This window comes from Lithobates pipiens, unplaced genomic scaffold (assembly GCF_037356315.1).
Source record: "Lithobates pipiens isolate NorthernLeopardFrog02 unplaced genomic scaffold, aLitPip1_a1.2 Scaffold_3, whole genome shotgun sequence".
Classification (NCBI taxonomy): domain Eukaryota; kingdom Metazoa; phylum Chordata; class Amphibia; order Anura; family Ranidae; genus Lithobates; species Lithobates pipiens.
This window is the reverse complement of record NW_027507790.1, coordinates 25,784,340-25,812,127: the sequence shown is the minus strand read 5'-3', so window position 1 is coordinate 25,812,127 and position 27,788 is coordinate 25,784,340. Positions and strand designations below refer to the sequence as shown.

General features: G+C 44.4%; 1 protein-coding gene across 1 annotated transcript in view; it reads right to left on the bottom strand.

Annotated features, from left to right (window-relative positions):
- Positions 1-699: 699 nt before the first annotated feature.
- The window catches only part of LOC143940232 (dehydrogenase/reductase SDR family member 4-like), a 76,139-nt gene continuing 49,050 nt past the window's right edge, over positions 700-27,788 (bottom strand). The window contains exons 7-8 of the mRNA XM_077461404.1: positions 7,870-7,922; positions 700-864 (exon numbers count right to left, since the gene is read on the bottom strand). Of these exons, the coding sequence (XP_077317530.1) occupies positions 750-864; positions 7,870-7,922 (168 nt within the window). The 3' untranslated portion in view covers positions 700-749. The remainder of the gene's footprint in view (positions 865-7,869; positions 7,923-27,788) is intronic.

Here is a 27,788-nt window from a genome sequence, read left to right as displayed (position 1 = left end):
GAGATGTTATTTCCCTGCTTAGCTTAGAATCGTCCACATATACAGAGATTGAACCTTTTACCCCATCCTCCAGGTCGTTTAGGAAAAAATTAAAAACAGGACTGGTCCCAGCACAGAGCCCTGGGGGACCCCAATACCCACCCCTGACCATTCCGAGTACTCCCCATTTATCACTATCTTCTGAACTTGCCCTTGTAGCCAGTTTTCAATCCATGTACTCACCCTATGGTCCATGCCAACAGACCATATTTTGTACAGTAAACGTTTATGGGGAACCCATCTCTCCTCCGTGTTCTTTGATCCTAAGATTTTATCCCAGTTTGTGCCTTCCAGCAAGGTTTGTAGTTTAGCGAAGTTGGCTCTTTTGAAATTCAGTGTCTTTGTATTCCCCTTATGTTTCCTATCTGTGTGACTTATACTGAAGCCAATTGTCCTGTGTTCGCTGTTAACTACATTGCCCCGTATTTCCACACCCGTGATCAGGTTTTTAGTAAATAAACCCCCTAATCTCTCAAATTGCAATGAGAAGATGTGCATATCAGTCTAGCCATTCCGGCATTCGAGCAAGATCTCTGGAGCAATATACTAAATCTATATAAAATTCAACAAAATGTAATCCTGATGTTTTCTTTTTCTTTATATGATGTAATAGATATGTTTTTTTTATTATTATTATTTTTTTACAAAGTCAGGCAAATACAGATTATAAAAATTTTTATTGCTTCATCATTTTCCCTAAAACACAAGGTTTAAAGCCTTCCAAGCATGCCACCAGTGACGCCAATATTTTCCCCATTGATGTAAGAAGCATCTTCAGAGCATAAAAATGAGGCAATCCCTGCACACTCTTCTGGTTCTCCAAGCCTGAAAAACAAATTATGAAAACACATAATACAGATAACCAGTTAAAAGTAATCTATCACAAAAAATACCAGTTTTGAAAATTCTGATTTAGTATAATTTTTGGGCTGTGCACAATTTGTAAGGTGCTGTCCCTTCTCACTTCACTGTCTTGGAGCTTTGGGGTTCATGAATAGTAAATACTGGGGGGAATGCAATAAAGCACGTATGGCATTTTTGTGGTGGTATGGCCTCTTTAAAAAGGACTTGAGGCAGATTAAATAATCCCTGTAACCAATTTCAGTAGTTTAGAGACATATGAGGCAGATTCAGGTTGTTAATAGCGCTACTATAAAAATTAGCACTATGGCTGCACTAAATTACAAAAGCATTACCCTCAGTTTGAAGATGACAGTAATTGAAACCAACTCTAACTAGGAGTACAGAGGCTGTGCATGTCTCTCTATGCTGTGTAGCAGAGTAGCATGTTTGCCACCTAGTGGGCAGTAATGCTGACAGCGGGAGGAACCTGATGATGGAGAACTAGGACCTGAGCTTCCCCTGCTCCCCATTCTCCTTGTGAGTGACAGCTGGCAGTGGAAGGATTCTACAGCCAATAGCAGGCTGTCTATTGATATGGATCCAACTACTGTCTGCTGTCAACCACAAAAGGGAGCAGAACTGATGGAAATCTACTTACTCCAAATCCTAATCAGGTTCCGCCCAGCCATTGACAAACTTCATTGGCCATAGTTGATCTGAGGATGGAATGTTTCTATGGACACTCTGGAATCAGTGCACCTCCACATGCTTGCCCCAAATTTATGTATCTGCTTCCAAAAGGTACATGAATCTGTCTCTCCAGGTCATAACTGAATTACAAAGAATGTCAAACACTTTTTATGAATTACTGTGATTGTGTTTTAAATTGTTTTCCAATTTGCTGATATGTCGTCTTTTATACACACATAAGAAGTGATGAATGGCAAATAATATTGCCAAGGTATTTTATGATTGGTTATTGAGCTGGTTGTTTTAAAAACTGTTACTCTGTGTATGTTCCTTTTAAATCAGATGAGATATATATATATATATATATATATATATATATATATATAATCTCTAAAAAGAATTTTGTTTAAAAAATGGCAAGTAGGATGTGCTTTTTTTTTTTTTTTTTTTGTTTGGATAAAAGTAAATGCTTCTGTCAAATGTTTTATTGTTGGTCATTACTATTTATGGAAGATTTCTCCTTTCTGTCCCTGTGAAAGCACAAGGAATTAAGGGTCATTTGGCACTGGGACAGGAATTATAACCTGACAGAGGTTTTAAAACTTCCCCATTTTACTGAAAAAAGTGTTATATTGCATTTTGGGTCTTTACTGGAAAGCAATGGCAGTCCGCCCATTTGGGGTGCAAGGGCACCCCTACCCTAATCCATGCACCCGGCCCCTAATCCACATGTAGGGTGCCAGACACATGGATTTCAATAGGGTTTTTTTAAGCATGTGATTAGAGCATGAGGCTCTAATTGACTTAAAAAAAAAAAAAATGTGAGCTCGGGGTGAAGAGCACTGTGCCTGGAGACCACCCAGCTGTGTGACAATAGCGAATTAATATTCACTATTGTCCTGATTCTCCTCCCTGACAATCAGGAAGCTGCTCCTGAGACCGATTGTCATAGGACTCTCGGTTCTCAGGCGGACCCATTTCCTATTCGGCCCTGGAGCAAGGCGCAGCATCGGCCTCCTAAGATAAGGTCACTAATCGCCTCCATCCATCTTTCACGGAGGGGGGGGGGGACTGTTTGCTGCCATCCATCTGCCATGGGGGAGGGTGGAATGATTGCCGCCACCCATCTCCCACATGTTGGGGGGGGGACACTGGCCCCCAAGTTTGTCTCCCGTGGGGGAGGCACCGATCACTGCCGGCTGACTCCTGCGGGGGGGGGGGGTTTGTTTGCCCCCCCCAAATATTAAGCACCACCCTCCACTGCTGGAAAGATATCCTATCTTTTCCTATCTCAATAAGAAAGTGAAGGAGATCTCCCTGGGCTGGGCTTATAATTATTAAGTAATCTGTTAAAAAAAAAGGATAGTAAGGAACAGGACCAGATGTTAGATAATGTATGGAAAAGTACATGAACCATTATGTTTAGTAACTAATAGAACTTCTGTTCTCATCAGGCTTTTTCTGGCACCTTTTGTTTACACGTTAAAACCAGTATTTTTTGCTAGAAAATTACTTATAACACCAAACATTATACAATTTTTTTTTTTTAAACAGAGACTCTATGGTAAATGTTGCAATTTGTTATGTTATTTGCACAGAGATTTTGCAACAGCAATTTTTTGAGAAAAAATACTTAATAAAAAAAGACACTATATTTACCCCAAATTTTTTGAATAATGTCAAAGCTGATGTTATACAGAGTAAATAGATACCTAACATAATACTTTAAAATTGCACATGCTCGTGCAATGGTGACAAACTATGGTACTTAAAAATCTCCATAGGGGACACTTTAAATGCCTTTATAGTTTACCAGTTTAGAGTAACAGAGGAGTTCCAGCACTAGAATTATTGCCCTTACTCTAATGTTTGCCTCGATAACTCACATGTGTGATGCGGATACAGTTTACATATGCTGGCACGACTTTTGTGTGCGCTTGTTTCTGCGTGCAAGCAAGGAGGGATGGGGTGCTTTAAAAATGTTTTTATTTTTACATTGTCCCTTTCTATTTATGTTTTTATTACTTTTATTCCTACTACATCCCTTGTAATAGAAATAAGGATGACAGGTCCTCTTTATGGATAGATCTGGGTTCAAAAAGACCCCAAATATCTTCTTTTCCTTTAAAAGCATAAGATCAAAATATTTTTTTCCTCTTTTTCACTTTAAAAAAAAAAATATATATATATATTTACTCCCAGCCTGGACCGGAAGTAACTGTCCTCCGAGGCCATAGAGTTGATCATAGAGTATCTACTCTCTGATCGCCTATAGGAGGAGGATCATTTTCTGGGGCGAACCGAGGGAAACGATAAGCTCGAGAAACACCACCACTTTGGAAAACTATGAGCCACTCTAAATGGTTTCATTAGAAAGCCGGCTGCTGGCTGCAAAATATGATACCAGGGTTATGGCTGATATCTTCAGCCATAATTCTGGTAAATCACTTGCAAACCGCAAAATATACAGTATATACTGTACACATTGAGGTTGGCAAGTGGTTATAACACTTTTTGTGATCCCAGTGATAAATCCTAACCAGTGATTAGGAGGTATTTTGCCCCATTTCTGCAACTGGTCTCTTTAGTGAGAAAGATCATAACCATATCTGACTAAAAGATCCGACTCACTGACTGAAATAACTGACCTACAATTACATTATTTTAAGATGTAATTTTCTTGCAAGTTCACATTTTTTTGGCCCTGAATTTTTATTTGTTAACTAAAGATATGTAATGTGTTATTTATTTTTATGATCAAAAAAATTTAAAGAGACAGTGTATAAAAAAATGTAAATAAAGTTTTAAAGCACCCCTGTTCCTCTGTGCTTGTGCTCAAAGGAAAATGATAATGGGGTACAAACTACCATTGTACAAAAGACAAGACACGGGGTGTCAGAGAAAGGCCTTGTGTGTCAGAGGGGGACGGGGTCACTCGAGAACGTCACCGTGTGACCCTGTCCTCAGATATATAAGAACTGTCAAAGCGAATAGGTGTCATACGTTGGGTGCCTACCATGGAGGCGGGTCAGTCGCAGCTTTTTTTATTTTTTTTTCAGTCTGTCGGCGGACCAGGAGAAGATGAATGGACTGTATGGGACATTTTTATGGACTTTATGGAATAAAGGACTTGTCCCAAGCTGTGTCTTATCTTTTGTACCATTTTGACACTTTTTGTGAAATGGGAGGGGTACATTGGTACCCCGTTACCATTTCACAGAGGGGGCAGGGTCTGGTGGTCCCCTTGTTAAAGGGGGCTTCCAGATTCCGATAAGCCCCCCGCAGACCCCCACAACCACCAGGCATGGGTTATGAGATTGGGAACCAGGTGCTTTGGGTGGCTACCCCAAAGCACCCTCCCCATGTTTAGGGCATGTGAGCTGGTACAGTTCCCATGCCGTTTTTTTTTTCAGTGACTTATTTTAGCTGTATTGCCGGGACCAACAATTCATTATAGCCGTGAGTACTTTTAAATGACTTTTTTTCCTTTTAGAAATGTCATTTTGTGCAGGGACTGTTCTAAACACGGGAAAAATTTGCCATTTTACAGGCATATTATAGAACCCCCCCCCGGTACAAATTTTGACCACTGGGCACTTAAACACCCTTAATAACCAGACCAATTTTCAGCTTTCGGTGCTCTTGCATTTTGAATGACAATTACTCAGTCATGCAACACTGGACCTATATGAAATTTTTGTCCTTTTTTTCACACAAATAGAGCTTTCTTTTGGTGGTATTTAATCACCGCTCGGTTTTTTATTTTTTGTGCTATAAAAGAAAAAATACAGAAAATTCTGTAAAAAAATGAATTTTTCTTTGTTTCTGTTAGAAAATTTAGCAGATTAGTAATTTTTTCTTCATAAATTTTGGCCAAAATTTATACTACTACATATCTTTGGTAAAAATAAGTACAAATTGGTGGATATTATTTGGTCTTTGTGAAAGTTATAGAGTCCACAAGCTATGGTGCCAATATCTGAAAATTGATCACACCTGAAGTACTGACGGCCTATTTCAATTCTTGAGACCCTAACATGCCAAAAAAGTATAAATACCCCCCAAATGACCCCTTTTTGGAAAGAAGACATTCCAAGGTATTTAGTAAGAGGCATGATGAGTTTTTTGAAGTTGTCATTTTTTCCCAAAATTCTTTGCAAAATCAAGATTTTTTTTACTTTTTTTTTTTCACAAAATTGTCATAATATCAGTTTATTTCTCACACACAGCATATGCATACCACAAATTACACCCCAAAACACATTCTGCTATTACTCCCGAGTATGGCGATACCACATGTGTGAGACTTTTACACAGCGTGGCCACATACAGAGGCCTAACATGCAGGGAGCGCCATCAGGTGTTCTGGAGCACCCAGGACAATTCTGACATTTCTCTCCTACATGTAAAAATCATCATTTATTTGCTAGAAAATTACATAGAACTCCAAAACATTATATATGTTTTTTTTAGCAAACACCCTGGAGAATACAATGGTGGTCTTTGCAACTTTTTATCTCGCACTGTATTTGCGCAGTAATTTTTCGAATGCTTTTTTTTTGGAAAAAAAACAGTTTTGTGCTTAAAAAAAAAAAAAAAACACAGTAAAGTTAGCCCTTTTTTTGCATAATGTGAAAGATGAAGTTACGCTGAGTAAATAGATACCTAATATGTCACTCTTCAAAATTGCACACGCTCGTGGAATGGCGCCAAATGTCGCTACTTAAAAATCCCCATAGGCGACGATTTAAATTTTTTTTTACTGGTTATATGTTTTGAGTTACAGAGGAGGTCTAGGGCTAGAATTATTGCTCTCGCTCTAACGTTCGCAGCGATACCTCACATGTGTGGTTTGAACACCGTTTTCATATGTGGGTGGGACTTACGTATGCGTTTGCTTCTGCATGCGAGCACATGGGGACAGGGGCGCTTTAAAAAAAACATTTTTTTTATTGTTCATTTTACTTTATTTATTTTAGTTTGACATTTTTTTCCCCAAAAATAATTTTTTTGATCACTTTTATTCCTATTACAAGGAATGTAAACATCCCTTGTAATAGAAAAAAAAAAAGATTCTGGCTTTGATCGTATTAGCGATTCGGTAGAAGCACCGGAGGGCGGCGGGAGGGGGGGGGGGGGGGGATGTCTATGGCTGGGTATGGCTGGGTATCACCGGGTATGGCTGGGTATCACCGGGTATGGCTGGGTATCACCGGGTATGGCTGGGTATCACCGGGTATGGCTGGGTATCACCGACTATGGCTGGGTATCACCGACTATGGCTGGGTATCACCGACTATGGCTGGGTATCACCGAGTATTGCGTTGCAGAGCATTGCAAGGTATTGGCGGGAGTTGCAGAGCATTGCAGGGTATTGGCGGGTGTTGCAGAGCATTGCGGAGTGTTGCAGGGTGTTGCAGGGTATTGCAGAGCGTTGCAGGGTATTGCAGAGTAATGGCAGGGTATTGCAGAGTGTTGGCAGGGAATTGAGGGGTTAATTTTCGGTGAGCAGCGATGTGGACACTGCAGATGCAGCCCACATCGCTGCTGACACCGATCTCTTCCCCCTCCGCTGTACCGATCGGTACAGAGAGGGGGAGGGAGGAACCGGCGTCATGTTATGTTAGGTTTGTTTACAAGTGATCACTCCGTCATTTGATGGAGCGATCACGTGGTAAACGGCTGCGATGAGCGGCCGTTTACGGTGATTCGTGATGCGCTGGGTCCACTGGACCCAGCGGTCACAGATGCTCTCGTGTGCGCGCCCCAGGGGGGCGCGCGAGAGCAGAATTCTGGGAGGCCGTTAATTAACGGCCTCTCAGAGTTAAACAACCGCCCTGAAGCCGTTAATCGGCAATGGGCGGTTGTTAAGTGGTTAAAGGTATATTTCACTTTTATTGTTTCACTTTAAGCATTCAAATCACTGCTCCAGAACAAAACGGCTGTTTTGAAAAATAAATAAATAATTCATTGATACATGTCCCCTGGTGCAGGACCCAGGTCCCCAAGCACTTTTTATGACAATAACTTGCATATAAACCTTTAAATTTAACACTTTTGATTTTTGTTAATGTCCCATAGACTTGAATTTGCCCCGAACACCGCATATTGTTCGGTGTTCTGCAAAACAAGTTTGGTCCGAACTTATGCACGGGCTGAACCGTTCGCACATCCCTAGTGCTGAGTGCATTCACTTTCACACTGAAGCTGGTGTTAGGATTTATTTTCTATTAGACATTACTTAGTTATTATATAACTTATTTATATATTAGTTATTATATAAAAAAATATACATACCTGTGAACCCCAAGAGGAATCAGTTTTGACTTTAATTCTGGAGTCTTTAGTATCTGTAAATGTTAAGCAGCTGTTTAGTAAATGTAATCCTTTAACATGTTGTTTGTATAAAAGGCAGCTATCATTAGATATCATTAACCACTTAACCACTTGCCTACTGGGCACTTAAACACCCCTCCTGTCCAGACCAATTTTCAGCTTCGGTGGTCTCACAATTTGAATGACAATTACTCAGTCATGCAACACTGTACCCAAATAAATTTTTTGTCCTTTTTTTTACCATAAATAGAGCTTTCTTTTGGTGGTATTTGATCACCTCTGGGTTTTTTTATTTTTTGCGCTATAAATGAAAAAATAACAAATTGTGAAAAAAAAACGCTTTTTCTTTGTTTCTGTGATAAAATTTTGCAAATTATTAATTTTTCTTCATAAATTTTGGCCACAATTTATACTGCTACATGTCTTTGGTAAAAAATAACCCAAATTAGTGGATATTATTTGGTCTTTGTGAAAGTTAGAGAGTCTACAAGTTGTGGTGCGAATCACACAAAATTGATCACATCTGATGTACTGGTGGCCTAATTTCTTGCGAGCCGAACAAGCCAGGAAAGTACAAATACCCCCCAAAGACCCCTTTTTTGAAAGTAGACATTCCAAGGTATTTAGTAAGAGGAATGGTGAGCTTTTTGATGTTGTCATTTTTTCCCACAATTCTTTCCAAAATTAAGATTTTTTATTTTATTTGAATTTTTTTTCCACAAAATTGTCACTGTAATAGATTATTTCTCTCACATGGCATCTGTATACCACAAATAATGCCCCAAAATAAATTCTACTCTTCCTGAGTATTACGATACCACATATGTGGGACTTTTCCACAGCCTGGCCACAGAGAGGCCCAACATGCAGGGAGCACCGTCACGTGTACTAGGAGCATAAATTACACATCTAACTTGTGGACTACCTATTACACTTTTGAAGGCCCTGGAGCACCAGGACAATGACACGTGACACCAACGTGGCACTGATGACACTGATACATGGCATTGATACCTGGTACTGATGACAGATGCCACTAATACGTGGCACTGATGACACGTGACACATACAGATGGCACTGATATGTGGCACTGATGACAGATGGCACTTATACGTGGCACTGATAACACATGGCACTAATACATGACACTGATGACAGATGGCACTGATACCTGGCATTGATGACACGTGACACTGACACGTGACACTGATGACAGATGGCACTAATATGTGGCACTGATGACACATGACATTGATATGGCACAGATGGCACTATGTGGCACTGATGGCACGTGGCACTGATGTAGCACTGATGGCAGATGGCACTATGTGGCACTGATGACACGTGGCACTGATGTAAGATGGCACTTATACGTGGCACTGGGGACAGGTGGCACTGGGGGCAGATGGCACGGACAGGTGGCAGTGGGGACAGATGGGCACTTTATTTTCATTTTATTTATTTATTTATTTATTTTTTTTACACTAACCGCTGCATCTCTGCAGCGGTTCATCTCTCCCTCCTCACACACTGTCTGTGTGAGGAGGGAAAGCCGGCGATGAGAGATGATCTCATATGTTTACATATGAGATCATCTCTCATTGGGCACGCTGATCACGCTGTAAACGGCCGCTGTGATTGGCCGTTTACAGCGATCTGTGACTGGCTGTGTCCGTGGGACACGGCCAGCACAGAACTTCCCCGATACACGCCCGCAGCGGTGTGCAGAGGGGAAGTTAAAGGGAGGATGTCCAGGGACGCCCTCCCGGCAGATAGCGTCTGCGCTGTAGCCGTCTTTTGGCTATAGCGCGGGCGCGAAGTGGTTAAGGACCAGGCCCTTTTCTGACATTTGTTGTTTACAAATAAAAATCTGTATTTTTTGCTAGAAAATTACTTAGAACTCCCAAATATTATATATAGTAGCTCACAACAGTGAGTACACCCATCACATTTTTGTAAATATTTTATTATATCTTTTCATGTGACACCACTGAAGAAATTACACTTTGCTACAATGTAAAGTAGTGAGTGTTCAGCTTGTATAACCATGTATAGTTGCTGTCCCCTCAAAATAACTCAACATGCAACCATTAATGTCTAAACCACTGGCAACAAAAGTGAATACACCCCCAAGTGAAAATGTCCAAATAGGGCCCAATTAGCCATTTTCCCTCTCCGGTGTCATGTGACTCATTAGTGTTAAAAAGGCTCAGGTGTGAATGGGGAGCAGGTGCATTAAATTTGGTGTTATCGCTCTCACCCTCTCATACTGGTCACTGGAAGCTCAACATGGCACCTCATGGCAAAGGACATTGAGGATCTGAAAAAAAGAATCGTTGCTCTACAGATAGATGGCCTAGACTATAAGAAGATTGCCAAGACTTTGAAAATGAGCTGCAGCATGGTGCCAAAGACCATACAGCGGTTCAACAGTACAGGTTCCACTCAGAACAGGCCTCGCCATGGTCAACCAAAGAAGTTGAGTGCATGTGCTCAGCATCACATCCAGAGGTTATCTTTGGGAAATATACCTATGAGTGCTGCCAGCATTACTGCAGAGGTTGAAAGGGTGGAGGGGGGGGGGGGGGGGGTGGTCAGACAGAGTGCTCAGATCATTCGCCACACACTGCATCAAATTGGTCTGCATGACTGTCATCCCAGAAGGAAGCTTCTTCTAAAGATGATGCACAAGAAAGCCCACAGTTTGCTAAAGACAAACCGACTAAGGACATGGATTACTGGAACCCTGTCCTGTGGTCTGATGAGATCAATATAAACTTATTTGGTTCAGATGGTTTCAAGAGTGTTTGTTGCGGCAAAGAGGTTAGGAGTACAAGGAAAAGTGTGTCTTGGGGGAACCATGAATGCCAACATGTACTGTAACATACTGAAGCAGAGCATGACCCATCTGGGCCACAGGGCAGTATTCAAACACAACCCCAAACATACCTCTAAGATGACCACTGCCTTGCTAGAGAAGCTGAGGGTAAAAATGATGGACTAGCCAAGCATATCTCCAGACCCAAACTCTATGGAGCATCTGTGGGGCATCCTCAAATGGAAGGTGGAGAAGCGCAAGGTCTTCAACATCCACCAGCTCCATGATGTCATTATGGAGGAGTGGAAGAGGACTCCAGTGGCAACCTGTGAAGCTGTGCTGGAAAATGATGATGGCCACACAATATATTGACACTTTGGGCCCAATTTGGAAATTTCCACTCACTTTTGTTGCATTTGGTTTAGGCATTAATGGCTGTGTGTTGAGTTATTTTGAGGGGACAGCAAATTTACACTGCTATACAAGCTGTACACTCACTACTTTACATTGTAGCAAAGTGTTGTGTCTTCAGTGTTGTCACATGAAAAGATACAATAAAGTATTTACAAAAATGTGAGGGGTGTACTCACTTTTGTGAGATATTATATATGATTTTTGCGCAGTGGTTTTTCAAATGCAATTTTTTAGGAGAAAATGTACTTTAATAAATAAAAAAAAATCTATATACCCCATTTTTTTTGTATTGTATAAAAGATGATGTTATTGCTCGGGGGCATGGCTAACCACAGAGAAAAATGGAAGCCTAAACCCACAGCTCCAGCGCTGAACGGAGAAATGATCAGCAGCACTACTAACCAAAGATGTCATCCACTGACCCCCCACACACTCGGACACCACCCCGGATCATCCAGTAAATAGAAAGAATACCGGCATCCGAAGAAATTACCAGATTTCTTCACAGTGCCGCATGGAGGTCGAATCCAAGATTGCGCCCGCGGCTCCTTACAGCACAGTGTTGTCGCTTGCACTGACCTCCCTGATGCAGATTTATATGAAATATCCCCATAAGATGAATCTCCAAACTCCCCTTCAACACCACAACCGTCCTCTGTCAGCAACAGCCCTGCTAAGGAGCGGATGAGCCTGGATTCTGACACACAGCCTCATGAGGTAAGTCCTGCTTTGGAAACTCATTACACAGCAGGCCCAGCCATCCCCCATAGCAGCCTTTCCCACTTCTAATCAACCAGTCCTAGATACCACTATGAAGGAGATGCTTATGTCTCTGCACAGCTCGCTTCATAATGACATATCCTCTATGCTCACAAAATTCAAATCAGAAATTAACTTTATGGATCAGAAAGTATGTCATCTTGAACAACAAATGACTGTCATGACTGAAATTGTAAATGATTAATAGATGTCCACTACTAAATAACCAAGAGGAACAACAATGGGTTAGAGCCAAGATGGCGGACCTGGAGGACAGGTCAAGACAAAATAATGTAAAAGTAAGGGGCATACCTGAAACAATCCTGCCATCTGACCTCAAATCATATATCAGAAAAATAATATCTACACTTCTGCCTGACCTGACACCAATGCAAACCATCATAGACCACACACACTGCCTTCCCAAGCCTACGACCTTCTCGCAGGGTCCCCACAGGATGTTTTGAGGAGAATCCACTTTTACCACACAAAAGACCTACTCCTGGCCAAAGCAAGACATATTGGGCAGTTACCAGACACCATACATGAAGTTACAACTATATGCAGATCTCCACCAGTACACTTGTCAACAGCGACGACAACTGAGCACCATCACTAAACCTCTCAAAAACCACAAAATCCCATAGCAATGGGGATTCCCAACCAAACTTTTAGTAAAAAAAAATGTAGTGAAACAAAATCTAAATACAGTTGAAGAGGACATACATCTGCTATGCACCTGGGGCATTATACCTGACCAGGTGACATCAGAATGGCCACTCCTCAAGGAGAAGGAGCAAGCCTCCGTCCACAGCCGTCATACAACCAACGCCAAGTCAGTACCAGGTTAGTGGTGTCAATACATTTATACCAATGTTGCACTCCATCTTGGTGCCTGCTCGATAGAGTTAGCTCACAAACTTATACCCTCAAACATCCAGCAGTTCCCTTAGACCACTGCTGATCCTTGGTACCCCTTACCCCTACTGTTACTTTTGTCTTAACCACCGACTTATAATTTACCTCCTTACCCACCTTCCTCTCTAAGGCCTGATTCACACCTATGCATTTTCAGTGCTTTTTGCATTTTTCAAATTTTCACTACAGAACGTGTTCCACAGGAAATCATGGTAAATGGATTGTGGTGCAAATCTGCAAAATGCACTAAAAATGCATAGGTGTGAATCAGGCCTTAGAGCACAAGAGGAAGCCCAGCTAAGATCTACTAACAACAGCACAACAAACCCGCCTACCCTAAGGAAGAACAAGTTCAACATCTACTAGACTGAACTGCATACCCACCTAGCTGTAAGTACTGCATAGTTAACACAACTTCAGCATCCTGCTACCCAAGATGCCAAAATTCTTATCGCTTAATGCAAAAGGGCTGAACCACCCAGCTAAAAGAACGGCCATGTGGTGTACAGCACAGGACTCTCACAGAGAAGTCTTATGCATTCAAGAGACTCACTTTAAACTAACTGTGGAACCCTTATGCACCAATAAATACTTCACCCAAATATTCCAAGCGTCTGGTCCCTCAAAGAAAAATGGGGTCATGATAGCCATTAAAAATACAATCGCCTTCACCCTACATAACAGTCTCATGGACACAGAAGGCAGATCTCTCGCACTTGACTGTATCCTAAACACCAGATATATGATAGTAAATATCTAAGCACCCAACTCTAAACAAATCAGATTCCTTTGCAGCAGAACAGGCAAACAATTTGTTCAAACAAGCTAAAGTCTATGGGACACGAACGTGAAAAATCAAAGGGGGGGGGGGGCGTGGCCGGAAGCCAAGGAGGAAGGACACGCTGGAGAGGAGCTCCGCAGATACCTCTCCCTATCCACCTCCATCCGCGCTCGAGGCTCCTCTATAAAGTCCCCAACCCACCCATCCTCCTTGCGGGAGACACCCGCTACATTCTGTGGTGATGCAGCAGAAGGCCCATCGCCCTCATCTTGCGGACCTACCCTCACTCCGTAACCCCCGTACACTAGTGCAGCGGACCCCAACATGGCATTCACCCACCACACGGACCGGAAGATACCCCCGCTTGAGACCAGGAGACTGTGGTCAATCGTAGGCCGGCAAGGAGGCGATCGGAGCACAGGGATCTCAGGTGAGCGCTGGCTGCCATCTTGGTACACCTTTGGCTGGTTGAAAGACTCCTTCCTCAGACTCCTCCAGCCTTAGTACCCCAATATCCTGGGGAAGGATAAGGCCCCCGCCACAACTGGGAACGATTACCCCCGGGAGGGATATCTTCAACCCCACAGCCACCACACCACTCAGGGACTGAGGCCTCGGCCTAGCCGGCGGCCATCTTGGGACTCCCAGGACCCTCTTCCACTCTCAAAGGCCTTCCTTGGCTCTCTCTCCCCCTGCTGATTTACCAAGTCTCCCTGCTGGACAGTGCTTTTGCTCCCGGAGTCTTATCGCACAGCTGCTTATTCTCCACCGCCCCCCCCTTTCCCCCCCTGTTGTCTTATGATCCACATGTTGCAGCTACCACCACTGGGGCCACGCATCGGGTCCCCTAAGATGGAAGCCATGTAACCATTCTACGTTGACCCTTGCCACCTTCCTATGCTCCTCCACAACGCACAATAACCACTTTCGCAAGGGGGGGGCAACGCATGTATCTAACTAATACCTAGTCCCAACACCTCATGGTGAAATACAGGCCAAAGCACCCTTCTTAGTCTCTGTCCCTGGATCTGCGGCCCTCACAGACTCTAGACCGCTTCCTGAGCAGACCTGCATCCCCATCCCTGTCTCCGGGCACCTCCACGTCCACACAGGTGGCCCCCCAAACAGTACAAGCCACTCCACAGACCCTGCTGGATAACCACTCAGACATAATGTCTGCTCCTGTAACAGTAGATGTACTGGATGACAAACCAGGGGCCCTCCTGCAGGATCTGACCAGCAATGTCTCCAAGGAGATGGGAAAACTTGCACACGAACTGCGGGGGGAGCTTGCTCAAATAGGTGAACGTACTGATGTCCTAGAAACTAAATTTGATGATTCGATACAATACGTGCATGTTTTAGAGGAAGACAATGCTGGTTTTAAACAATCTGTCTCCCAGCTTCTGTCCCAACAGGAGGACTTGGAAAACAGGGAATGCCGTCAAAATTTGCGTATCAGAGGAGTCCCTGAGGCCGTCAGCGAAGGGAATATCGGACTGTACTTACTCAGCCTCTTTAACGGCGTGGCCCCTCGGATCCTGGACATAGACTGGAGATTAGATAGAGCTCATAGATCGCTGGCTCCAAAACCCCTTGCAGGAGCTAACCCCAGGGACATTATAGTACGCTTCCATTACTATGATAGCAAAGAAGCTTTGACCGTGGCCACTCGCAATAAATCTCGGCTAGAATTCAAGGGGGCTAAGAGACAGATCTTCAGTGACTTATCTCCAATTACCCTTGCTAAACGTCGCAGCTTTCGTCCTGTGACCATGAGCCTGCAGATTCACCAATTCCCATACCGCTGGGGTTTTCCCTTCTGCCTGTCGGCCACTAAAGACGGGATCCAATACTCCATGAGAGACCTACAGGAAAGTGAAGCATTCATCCGCAACCTTGGCCTTCCACCGCTACCAGATGAAGATCCCACACCGCTTCTGATGACACCTAAACCCACGTCTATTCCAGGCCGGATTTGGACTCCTGCTCGTCAGAAGTAACAGAAATCCTTCTCCACCCCCAATGAAGTCCGTTCCCCAGACTCCCACCTTGAGGGGAACTCAGCCCCTACACCTGGCTAGATCTGGCTTCGGCCCTTATGTCACCATGTTTCCCCTAATTTGGGGTGTTTACACCCATACTCATGGGTTATCGTTTTTATTTTGCTTTTGGGGACTAAAGTATGACTTTTTTGCTAACTTCAACTGTTACTGGAAGGTGGCGGGGGTCACTCCAGATGATCTGGAACCCCTTGTGTGCCTCCTTATGTACCACAGCTGTGGACTCCTGGGTGGTTTTTACCCCCCAGGCTACTTTTCTTCAGTTTTTTGTTTATTTTTCTTTTTTATAGGCCTTTTTTTGGCTTGTTTTATTCACATTTTTCTCTGGTCTCATTGTTGATGTTGTATGTCACTACATGCTTTTCTTCCCCAGGATACACCATGGAACTCTTTGCTTATCTGGTTTGTACGGGTATCTATGGCCAGTATGTGTTTATTATGGTTACCTTGAGCTAAAGCCACTCTATAACAATGGCTTTACGGGTCCTTACCTACAATGTTAAGGGTTTGAACTCTATCCACAAGCGCTGGTTAGCTTTGAAGGAGTTCAAATCCTCGGCTGCGGACGTGGTCCTAGTCCAGGAGACTCATTTTCGCCCAGGGGGTTCCCTTAAATCCGCTGCTAAACACTTTCCAATTTCCTTCATGGCTTCTGACCCCTCCGTCAAAACAGGGGTCGCAATCCTGATTAAAAAATCCTGTCCGTTGAGGATAAAATCCTCATTTATTGACCCCCGGGCTAGATACATTCTCCTGGACTGCGACTACCTCTCCCGCTGTCTTACTTTGATCAATGTCTATGCTCCCAACTCGGGTCAAATTCAATTTCTCACTGAAGTCCTTGGGAACCTGGGCAAATATACCCAGCCCTTTATGATTATTGGAGGTGATTTTAATATGACCATGTCCTCCAGAAGGGACAGACAAACGCTATTCCCTTCTACCCCCTCATTTAAAACAGAACGTCAATCCACCGCATTCCGCAAACTCATTAGGTCTCACAACTTATTAGATATCTGGAGCATCAAACACCCCCCCACAGGGAATTTTCTTCCTTCTCCCCCCCACACAAGATGTACTCCAGACTAGATTATCTACTTGTAACAGCCCCCTTACTGACATCTGTGGTAGCCTCATAATTGAATCCCATAACGTGGTCAGACCATGCCTCTGTCCAACTTGACCTTGCACTTACCTCCTCCATGCCTAGAACCTGCCACTGGAGACTTAATGACTTCCTCCTACGCGATCCCGTCATTGAAACCCAATTATCCCAAAACTTAACCAAATTTTTCCAATTAAACAAAGGCTCTGTGTGACGGACGTGTCCACCCTCTGGGAGGTTCTTTAGAGGCCTGTGTATCTCAGCCGGCTCCCGCCTGAAGCGGGGCTCGGCAGCTCAGAGAGACTAGACCATCTCACAATTGCGAAAAGCAGAAACTTTTCTTCTGGCCTCCCCTACGCACAGTTACCTCCCTACATGAACGGTTAAAGTCCCTGGATATGCAAAAATGCTCCAAGGCCCTACTCTGGGCAAAACAGAAGTTTTATGAATTCGCCAACAAGCCCCACAGGATGCTGGTGAACCCCGACCATTCCACTCCTATCCTGAATTCCTCCTTCAGGTAGATGGTACTCCAACCCACTGCCCACTAACAATGTCTAAAGTTTTTGGGGAGTTTTATAATAAACTGTACAACTGCCTAGCCTCAGATCCCAAACATCTATTCTCACAAGAGGAATTTGACTCTTTTTGCGCCCCTTTAAAGTTACCTAAATTGTCATTGTCCCAAGTAGATACCCTCAACGCTGCTATCACATCAGAAGAGCTAGCGGCAGTCATGAAAGAATTGCCCTCAGATAAATCTCCAGGTCCCGATGGTTTACCTTATCTCTTATAAAACCTTCCTCCCGATCCTGAGTCCATATTTGCTAAACCTTTTTACTTACCTACAGAAAGGTACTATACCTCACCCTCAGTTTTTACACGCTCATATCACAGTCCTCTCAAAACCGGGCAAATCCCCATCTTTGCCGGACAACTACAGACCCATAGCCCTACTCAATTCTGATTATAAGATCTTTACTAAAATCTTGGCTAACAGACTCTCCTCTATGATTCCTACCCTGGTCCATAGTGACCAGGTAGGTTTTGTTCTAGGTAGACGGGCAGGCGATAACACCAGACGCACCATTGACTTAATAGAATTGCTCTACAAAACATCCCATTCAGCCCTTATCCTCAGCTTAGACGCACAAAAAGCATTCAATAGACTTGGTTGGCCCTACATGTTTGCCACACTTACGTGTTTTGGTTTTTCAGGCTCCTTTATATCGGCCCTCCAAGCCTGCTATTCTCTTCCCACATCCCAGGTACAATTGGCATCTTTTATTTCTCCACTGTTCACACATAGCAATGCACTAGACAGGGATGTCCTCTCTCCCCCTTGCTGTTTATATTATGCATTGAACCCCTAGCTGCAGCCATTAGAGAGAATCCGGAAGTAAGCGGGGTCTCCTTGAGACAGAAGGAATACAAATTGTCTCTTTTCGCAGACGACATACTTCTCACCCTGATGAAACCACACATCTTATTCCCCAAACTCCACTCCATCTTAGACACGTTCGGTTAACTCTCTGGGTATAAAGTTAATACAACCGAGACAGAAGCCCTCCCTATTCATATACCTCCTTCGCTTCTTGCTTCCCTACAAAACAATTTCCCCTATCATTGGTGTCCTGTGTCTCTTAAATACCTTGGCATTCATTTAACGGCATCTTATCACTCCTTGTACCAAGCTAACTTTCTCTCCCTAATCTCGGAAACACACAGCTTGCTCCATAGGTGGATGGACTGTCCTTTGTCCCTCCTGGGTAGGATAAACGTTCTCAAAATGGCTATACTCCCAAAATTCTTATATCTTTTTGAAACCTTGCCCTCCCTATGCTACAACTCAGGAATATTCAACAGGCCTTTACTAAATTCATATGGGGGAACAAATCACATAGAATTGCTCACACAGTAGTCTTCGCCCCACGCTCCCACAGAGGACTAGGAGCACCCAATATTGTAAAGTATTATTATTCTGCCCTCCTCTCGGCAACCATCTCCTGGTCATCATATGTTGCTACGAGTAGATGGTCAGAGCTGGAGATGAGCGTTACCAGCCCTGTCCATCCTTGATCCATGCTGTAGTCTGATTTATCCTCTTCCATGGCACAACTTAAAAGCATAAGCCTAGGACCTGTCACAGGAGGTTCTCTCTCTCTTCTCCATGCCCGCTCCTTTTGAATGTTATTTTCAATCCTGACCTACCAGACAGCCTTTCCTCTGTGAATATGTCTCCATGGTTTAGAGCAGGCATATTTCAACTCCGCCACTTAGTCCATCCGGTGTCCCGCAAACTACTATCCAGACTTTCCAGATCTCCATAACAAATTCGATATACCAAAACAGTTCTTTACTTACCTCCAATTTAAACACTATTTTCACTCCATATCACCTCATCACCCACGTTAGAATCTCATCTCTACATGCGGAGGTGGGCCAAGATTTTACCTACCCCTTTATCTCTTTCTCAATGGCAGGAGATTTGGACTTCCATTTCTAAAGCCTCTAGGTGCATGGAGGAGAGAGAGACGGCCTATAAGGTTTTGATGTTTTGGTACAAAACCCCTGAAGTGTTGCATAAATATGACTCTTCGCTATCCCGATTATGCTTGAGGTGTTTGCGCAATGTGGGTACACATTATCACATCTTTTGTCAATCAGTGTTGGAGACAGATATCCCATTGAACCCTACACACTACTTATTGAGCCTCTCGGTCCCGGTATACCGAAACATGCTAAGAAACTGATGGCATTTATTCTTTTAGCTGCCAAGAGAGTAATACCTACCCACTGGCTGTCTCCTGCTCCCCCTGCGTAATCCCAACTAGTTTCCACCATTGCGCAGATACGCAGGATGGAGCATATGATGGCAGTGGTCCAGGACTCCCTGCCCCAATTTTCTAAGATATGGGATATATGGGACAATTCCTCATTTAACCTAGAATCCGTATCCTGATACACTGCCATGTGCCCCAGGGCAATTTATTGCAGTTTCGTTTCAGTATTTATACCTCCTACCTCCAACGCATTTTTTTTATCCAGACCCCTGGTGTACCTCCACCCTCCCCCTTATTGTTATCTCTACGTGCCTTTCTTATACCTTAGTAACATGAAACTCACTCAAGGTTGATTCCTATGCTGTAATTGTGATGACAATAATGATTGTTTGTAACATATTTGTTTTCTTTATGTTTTGAAAAAACTTTTTCAATAAACACACAAAAAAAAGAAAAACATCAAAAGTGCTAATTTTAAGTGTCAATATACATGGCTTTCCCGGGGTGTCAGAGGGGGTGGGGCCACCTGTTTACGTAAATGGGTGGCCCACCCCCCTCTGACGCCATGAGAAAGCCATTAGGAAGTTCCTGTGCATCAGAGGGGGGGATCACCCGGGTATATCACCATGTGGTCCCTCCCTTATAAAAGAACTGTCACCTGAGAGGACGGTCATTACGCCGGGTGCCGCCCATGGAGGCGGATCGCTGGCGGTGTGCAGGGTTCTTCTTTTTTTTTGGTTCATTGGTGGAGCGAGAGAAGAAGATGAATGGACTTTGTGGGAAATGTTTATTTTTTAATAAAGGACTTGTCCCAAAGCGTGTCTTGTGTTTTTTTTTTAAATTGACATTTTTTTGTGAAATGGTACGGGTACATTACCATTTCAAACAGGGGGGCCAGGATCTGGGGGTCCCCATGTTAAAGGGGGCTTCCAGATTCCAATAAGCCCTCCGCCTGCAGACCCCCACAACCACCGGGCAAGGGTTGTGGGGGATAAGGCTACCCCAAAGCACCCTCCCAATGTTGAGGGCATGTGGCCTGGTACAGTTCAGGAGAGGGGGCGTTCTCCCCCCCCCCCCTCTTTTTCTGGAGCCTGCCAGGTTGCCTGCTTGGATAAGAGTCTGGTATGGATTTTTGAGGGGACCCCATGCCATTTTTCTTATTTTGGTGCGGGGTTTCCCTTAAAATGCATACCGGCCCTGAAGGGTCTGGTATGGATTTTGAGGGGGACCCATATGCCATTTTTTTAAAAACATTTGGTGCAGGGTTCCCCTTAAATATCCATACCAGACCTGAAGGGCCTAGTATGGAATTGGGGGAGACCCCCATGCAATTTTTTTGTTTTGTTTTTCATTTTGTTTTGGGGTTCCCCTTAATATTCATACCAGACCCAAAGAGACTGGTAATGGACTGGGATGATCCCATGCCTTTTTTTTAATGACTTTTATCTGTATTGCCAAGACCCAACAATTCACTATAGCCACTATTATATTATAATACTTTATGCATTATTAAAATCACTGCTCCTGAAAAAACAGACATTTTTAAAACTTTTTTTTGCATTGATACATGTCCCCTGGGGCAGGGCCCGGGTTCCCACTTTTTATGACAATAACTTGCACATTAACCCTTAAAATTAGCACTTTTGTTTTCTCCCATAGACAATTCACTATAGTCGCTATTACTTTTAAATTACTTTTTCCCTTTAGAAATGTCATTTTGTGCAGGGACTGTTCTAAACACGGGAAAAATGTGCCACTTTACAGGCATACTATAGACACCCCCCAGGTACAAAATTTAAAGGAATATTTCACTTTTATTGTTTCACTTTAACCACTTTCTGCCCGCCCTATAGGCAAATGACGGCTGCAAAGTGGTTTCAAAATCCTGACCTGACGTCCTCAGGATTTTGAGCTGCTGAGCGCCCCCGGGGGTGCGCATCGTGGCGATCGTTTTTGCGGGGTGTCAGTCTGACTCCCCGCAACTACGATCTCGGTAAAGAGTCTCCGATGGAGACTCTTTACCACGTGATTAGCCAAAGTGTTAATAGGAAGAGCCGGCGATAGGCTTTTCCTCACTCGCGTCTGTCAGACGCGAGTAGAGGAGAGACAATCGCCTGCTCCTCTGACGGGGGGGTCTGTGCTGATCGATTATCAGCACAGCCCCCCAAGGATAGCCACACTGGACCACCAGGGACGCCACCAGACCACCAGGGATGCCCAGCACCAGGTATGCCACCCTAGACCACCAGGGATGCCAGTCAGTGGCCACAATGGATGCCAATCAGTGCCCACAATGGATGCCAATCAGTGCCCACAATGGGCATCACTGATTGGCATGCATTATTGTTTGGTACTGATTGGCATGCATCAGCACAAAACAATACAATACAATGTCGCCTATCAGTGCCCAATCATGCCACCAATCTGTGCCAGCTATCAGTGCCACCTATCAGTGTCCATCCGTGTCGCCCATCAGTGCCACCTATCAGTGCCCATAAGTACCGCCTATTAGTGCCACATATCAGTGCCCATCAATGCCACCTCATCAGTGCCACTTCATTGGTGCCACCTCATCAGTGCCCATCAGTGCCGCCTTATCAGTGCCCGTCAGTGCAGCCCCATCAGTGGCCATCAGTGAAGGAGAAAACATACTTATTTACAAAGTTTTGAAACTGAAACAAAAAAGAAAACATTTTTTCTCAAAATTTTCAGTCTAAATTTTTGTTTAGAAAAAAATAAAAAGCATAGAGGTGATCAAATACCACCAAAAGAAAGCTGTATTTGTGGGAAAAAAATTATAAAAATGTCATTTGGGTATAGTGTAGCATGACCGCGCAATTGTCATTCAAAGTGCGACAGCGCTGAAAGCTCAACATTGGTCTGGGCAGGAAGGTGTTTAAGTGCCTGGTATTGAGGTGGTTAAGCATTAAAATCATTGCTCCCAAACAAAACGTCAGTTTAAAAAAAAAATATATATATCATTGATACATGTCCCCTGGAGCAGGACCCAGGTCCCCAAGCACTTTTTATGACAGTAACTTGCATATAAGCCTTTAAAATTAACACTTTTCATTTTTCATGTTAATGTCCCATAGACTTTAACAGTGTTCCGGCGGCTTTCGAATTTTTCCCCGAACACCGCATATTGTTCGGTGTTGGATAAAACATCCGAACAACCAAAGTTCGGCCCGAACCATTTGCCGATCCCTAAACACATCTATTAGACTCATTTGAAAAAGCTCAAACATGTTTCAAGGCTAAACATTATTCCACAGTAGGGATGAGCTTCAAGTTCGAGTCGAACTCATGTTCTACTCGAACATTGCCTGTTCGCCTGTTCAGCGAACAGTAAACAATTTGGGCTGTTCGCAGAAAATTCGAAAAGCCGGAACACCCTATACAAGTCTATGGGAGAAATCTAAAGTGCTCATTTTAAAGGGTAATATGCAAGTTACTGTCCTAAAAAGTGTAAGAGGACCCAAGTCCTGCCCCAGGGGACATGGATCAATGCAAAAAATTGTAATGAAAAAATGTAATTGAATTTAAGGGAACCCCCACGCTTTTTTTTTTTTTTTTTCTATCAATGAATGAATCAATTTAGCCGCAAGTGATTTTAAAAGACTTTTTTTCCTGCACAAATGACACTTTGTGCAGGGACAGTTCTAAGCACCAGAAACATGCGCCCCTTCACAGGCATACTATAGATACCCCCCAGCTACGAAATTTAAAGGAATATTACACTTTTATTGTTTCACTTTAATCATTATTAAAATCACTGCTCCTGAAAAAACTGCCATTTTTAAAACTTTTTTTTGCATTGATCCATGTCCCCTGGGGCAGGACCCAGGTCCCCAAACACTTTTTAGGACAGTAACTTGCATATTACCCTCTAAAATGAGCACTTTAGATTGTGAACGTTTGAGTCCCATAGACTTTAATAGGGTTCTAAAGTTCACACAAAGTTTAGGTCTGTTTGCAGGTTCTGGTGCGAACCGAACAGGGGGGTGTTCGGCTCATCCCTATTCCACAGGCAACAAGGCAGGGAAAGCTATGGCCAACAGATTAAAAGGGCACTATACTAAAACTAAAATCACGCATCTATAAAACCCTACCACACAAAATAAATTAGTAGAACCACAAGCTATTGCAGATGCATTCAGTCACTATTATAGTAAACTGTACAACCTAAAAGATTACCCATCTGTCATACAACCATTCACATAGGACATAGAAGCATTCTTACAAGAAATAAATCTTCCTAAATTATGAAAGGAACAACTCACTACACTAAATGCACCATTCTCACCACCAGAAATTATGAATATAATCTCTGCTCTACCATCTAATAAATCCCCAGGACCAGATGGCCTCACTGGCGAGTACTACAAGCAGTTTGGAACAGTGCTAGCACCCCTTTTGTCAAAAGTCTAACAACGCTACCTCTTCCTCCTCTCACCCACCAAAAATGTTTTATGCATTGATTATAACACCCATGCCAGGGAAGGATCCTACCTCACCACAACTTCCGACCCATATCACTTCTTTAATTAGATACAAAAATATAGGCAAAACTCATAGCCACAAGATTGGTAAACTTAATGCCCATATTGATTAATCAAGACCAATCAGGGTTTACAAAAAGGGAGGCAAACATTCAATGCAGCTTAACATAATTTACACTTCTGAGACAACTTGAATGCCTTCTCTGCTCCTATCTCTGGATGCAGAGAAGGCATGCGACAGGATCCACTGGTCTTACCTAAAAGTGAACCTTTGCAAATTTGGATTTCAGGGACACATTCTGTCCGCTATACAAGCGTTATACTCAGCTCCAACTGCCCAAGTTTACACATCTGAGCTGCTATCCAAACCATTCCAAATCACTAATGGCACCCGACAAGGATGCCTATTATCACCACTTATCTTTAACCTCATGATGGAACCCTTAGCAGAACACATGAGATTGAACACTACAATCACAGAATTAAAAAATCGGCACCATAGAACACAAAATTAACCTATTGTGATTAGAGATGTGTTCGACTCGAACACTGGCTGTTCGCCTGTTCGGTGAATCCAGAACTTTGTGGGCCGTTCGCACCATATTCATGTGACGCTCACGGCCCACAATGCACTGCCCCATCTCAGTACATTGCTGGCTCATGATTGACCAAGCATGCACTGTGACCCCGCATGCTTGCCCAATCACAGCGCCGGCAGTAAGGAGAGCCATAATTGGCCACAGGCAGGATGCCTGTAGATGATTATAGCTCAGGGCGGTTTAGTACACGCCCCACACTATATAAGGCCGCCAGCGTGGTGGCCTTGTGTAGTGTATTGCGGCGGTCAGGGAAAGAACACGATAGGCAGGGACAGTGTCTTTGTTGCTTGGGAACCTAGCGCTTGTTCAGTGGGTGTTGTGTGCCTCCTGCACAGTATACACCTGAAGCTACCCCTCATTGCTGGTGTTGTTCTGTTTCTGTAACACAGGCATCTGCAGCAGTTACAGTGGGTGTTGTGTGCCTCCTGCAGAGTATACACCTGAAGCTACCCCTTATTGCCGGTGTAGTTCTTTTTCTGTAACACAGGCAGGCAGCTCCAGTAATTCGTCGGTGTTCTGTGTCATCTACTCAGTGTGCACCTAAAGCTACCCCAATTGCTGGTTTTCCCATCTCCCTGCAGGCCATTACTATGTCTGGAAGGCCAACAAGGAGAGGCAGACAGTCACAAGCCAATAAAAGAGGGCAAGCAGGCTCTGTGTCTAGAGACAACAGTGCCGGTCGTGGATGGGGTGCATCGTCATCAGCACGTGGCCATGGGACATGCTTGTCCTTATTTTCGGCAGCTGGACGTGTTGAGCAGCATCATGCTGAAGACTTGGTAGAGTGGATGACCAAGCCCTCATCATCCTTTCTCACCCAGGCTCAGGGTACTAGCAAAGCAGCTGCCAACGTGTCCTCGTCCCTCGTCTCAATGTCATCAATCAATCCTTCCCTAGACCCACCATGTCCTCCTGAGGAGTCCCCCTAGGGAGAACATGGTGGGTACATGCTCCAGGAGGATGCCCAGCGTTTTGAAGGCTCTGATGATGATACCCAGCTAGAGGAAGACAGTAGTGTGAGCACAGAGAGAGGAGATGCTCAAGAAGGACAGCAATCTGGCAGTCATGTTCCACCAGCTGCAGCATACTGCCAGGTTTGCTCCAGTGATGAATAGGGAGGAGATGATGAGGTCACATCTCCAATGAGGCATAATTCCCTCTGGGGCCAACTTAAGGGCAGCACACCGACTGAATCACACCGCAGAGCTCCGCCTGTGCAGGGTGCTGCCTCTGCGCGTTATTCCAAAATTTCTTTGGTGTGGGCAACAAATGTCTCAAGTGTATCTCGCATGGCCAAAACATCAGCCGCTTAGGCACCACATGCTTGACCAGACATATGTTGACCTGCCATGCAGCTCGTTGGCAAGCATATCTTAAAGACCCACACCAAAGAACAAAGAGGACCTCTCCTTGCTCCTCATCAGCTGGGATCTCCAACCCCACAAGACCTTCAGTCCTCTTCTGAAACCTGCACTGAGAGGAATGAAGGTGTAGAATTAGGTGTGTCACATCCAAGTACTTGCGGGCACTCTGCTAGCAGTAAACCAACGTCCGATTGTAGCAGGAAAATTTCCCTGCTCCAGCTGCTGGACCGTCGAAAGAAGTTCACTCCCAGCCATCCACATGCCCAGCGGTTGAATGTTAGCTTGGCTAAATTGCTAGCACTTCAACTGCTGTTTTTTCAGTTGGTAGACTCGGCCAAATGACACTTTTTCTCACGGAAGGCAATTCCGGGTCTCTACCGGTATGTAGAAGGCAATGTCCATGCCTCGCTGGACAGGGCGGTCAGCGGTAAGCGGTAAGGTGCATATTACCGCTGACTCATGGTCCGTCAGGCATGGACAGGGAAATTATCGGCCCATTGGGTCACTCTTCTGGCAGCTGGGAAGGATGCAGGACAAGGTGCAGTAGTGTGTTGGAGGTTGTTCCGCCACCATGCCTCCAAAATGCTTCTACTGGTTGTGACACACCTCTCTCCTCCACCCCCTCTTCTTCTTCCTCCATGGCCTCTTCCAGTGCTTTGTCCTCGGAACCAGCAGTGCTCTATAGGCGTTCAAGGAACTACACAAGTACGTAGGCAAAAAGATGCCATGCCGTGCTTGCGCTGGTTTGTTTGGGGGGGACAGGAGCCACACTGGGGTAGATATTTTGTCAGCTCTGCAGGGGCAGGCCGAGAGGTGGTTGACGCCATGCCAGCTTAAGCCAGGAATGGTGGTTTGCGACAATGGCACCAACCTCCTCTCGACCCTCTGACAGAGACAACTGACCCATGTGCCCTGTGTGGCTCACATCCTTAAACTGGTGGTGCAGCGGTTCTTGGGCAGGTACCTGGGCTTACGGGATGTCCTGAGGCAGGCCAGGAAAGTCTGTGTGCATTTCCAACGGTGATATAATGCCAGTGCTCAGCTGGCTGAGCTCCAAAAGGAGTTGAACCTGCTCAAGAACTGCCTTATATGTGACATGCCCACCAGGTGGAACTCAACGTTGGCCATGTTGCAGCGGCTTCACGCGCAGCAGATGGCCATCAATGAGTACCTGTGCGACTACGGCACCAAGACAGGGTCAGGAGAGCTTGGTTTTTTCTCACCACACCAGTGGGGCATGATCAGGGATGCATGCACTGTCCTGTCACTATTTAAAGAGGAAGTAAACCCTGATGAGTTTGCTTCCCCTTTCATTCCCTGCAAAGGTAAAGCATAATGGACTACTATGCATCGCATAGTAGTCCATTATGTGTCACTTACCTGACACGGGAGCCAGCGTAGTCACCGCTGTCCCCTGTAGTCCGCCGGATCCATCTTCTCGGTGGGTCTCGCTTCTCCGCCGCTGTCATTCGGCGAAGCCGCGATGACATCACTCCCGCATATGCGTACGGGAGCCGCCACTCGCGGCATATCGCCGTTGACCGCGGTACTCTCAGTGCGCCTGCGCACCGCTGCCCATGGTGCATGCGCCGTAGACAGCGGTGCCTGTCTTTCAGCAAATATCTCCTAAACTGTGTAGGTTTAGGAGATATTTTTTGGACCTACAGGTAAGCCTTAATCTAGGCTTACCTGTAGGTCAAAGTGTGTTGTAAGGGTTTACAATCACTTTAAGGAGGCCACAAGGATGGAGAACAGTGACAGTGCATGCATCAG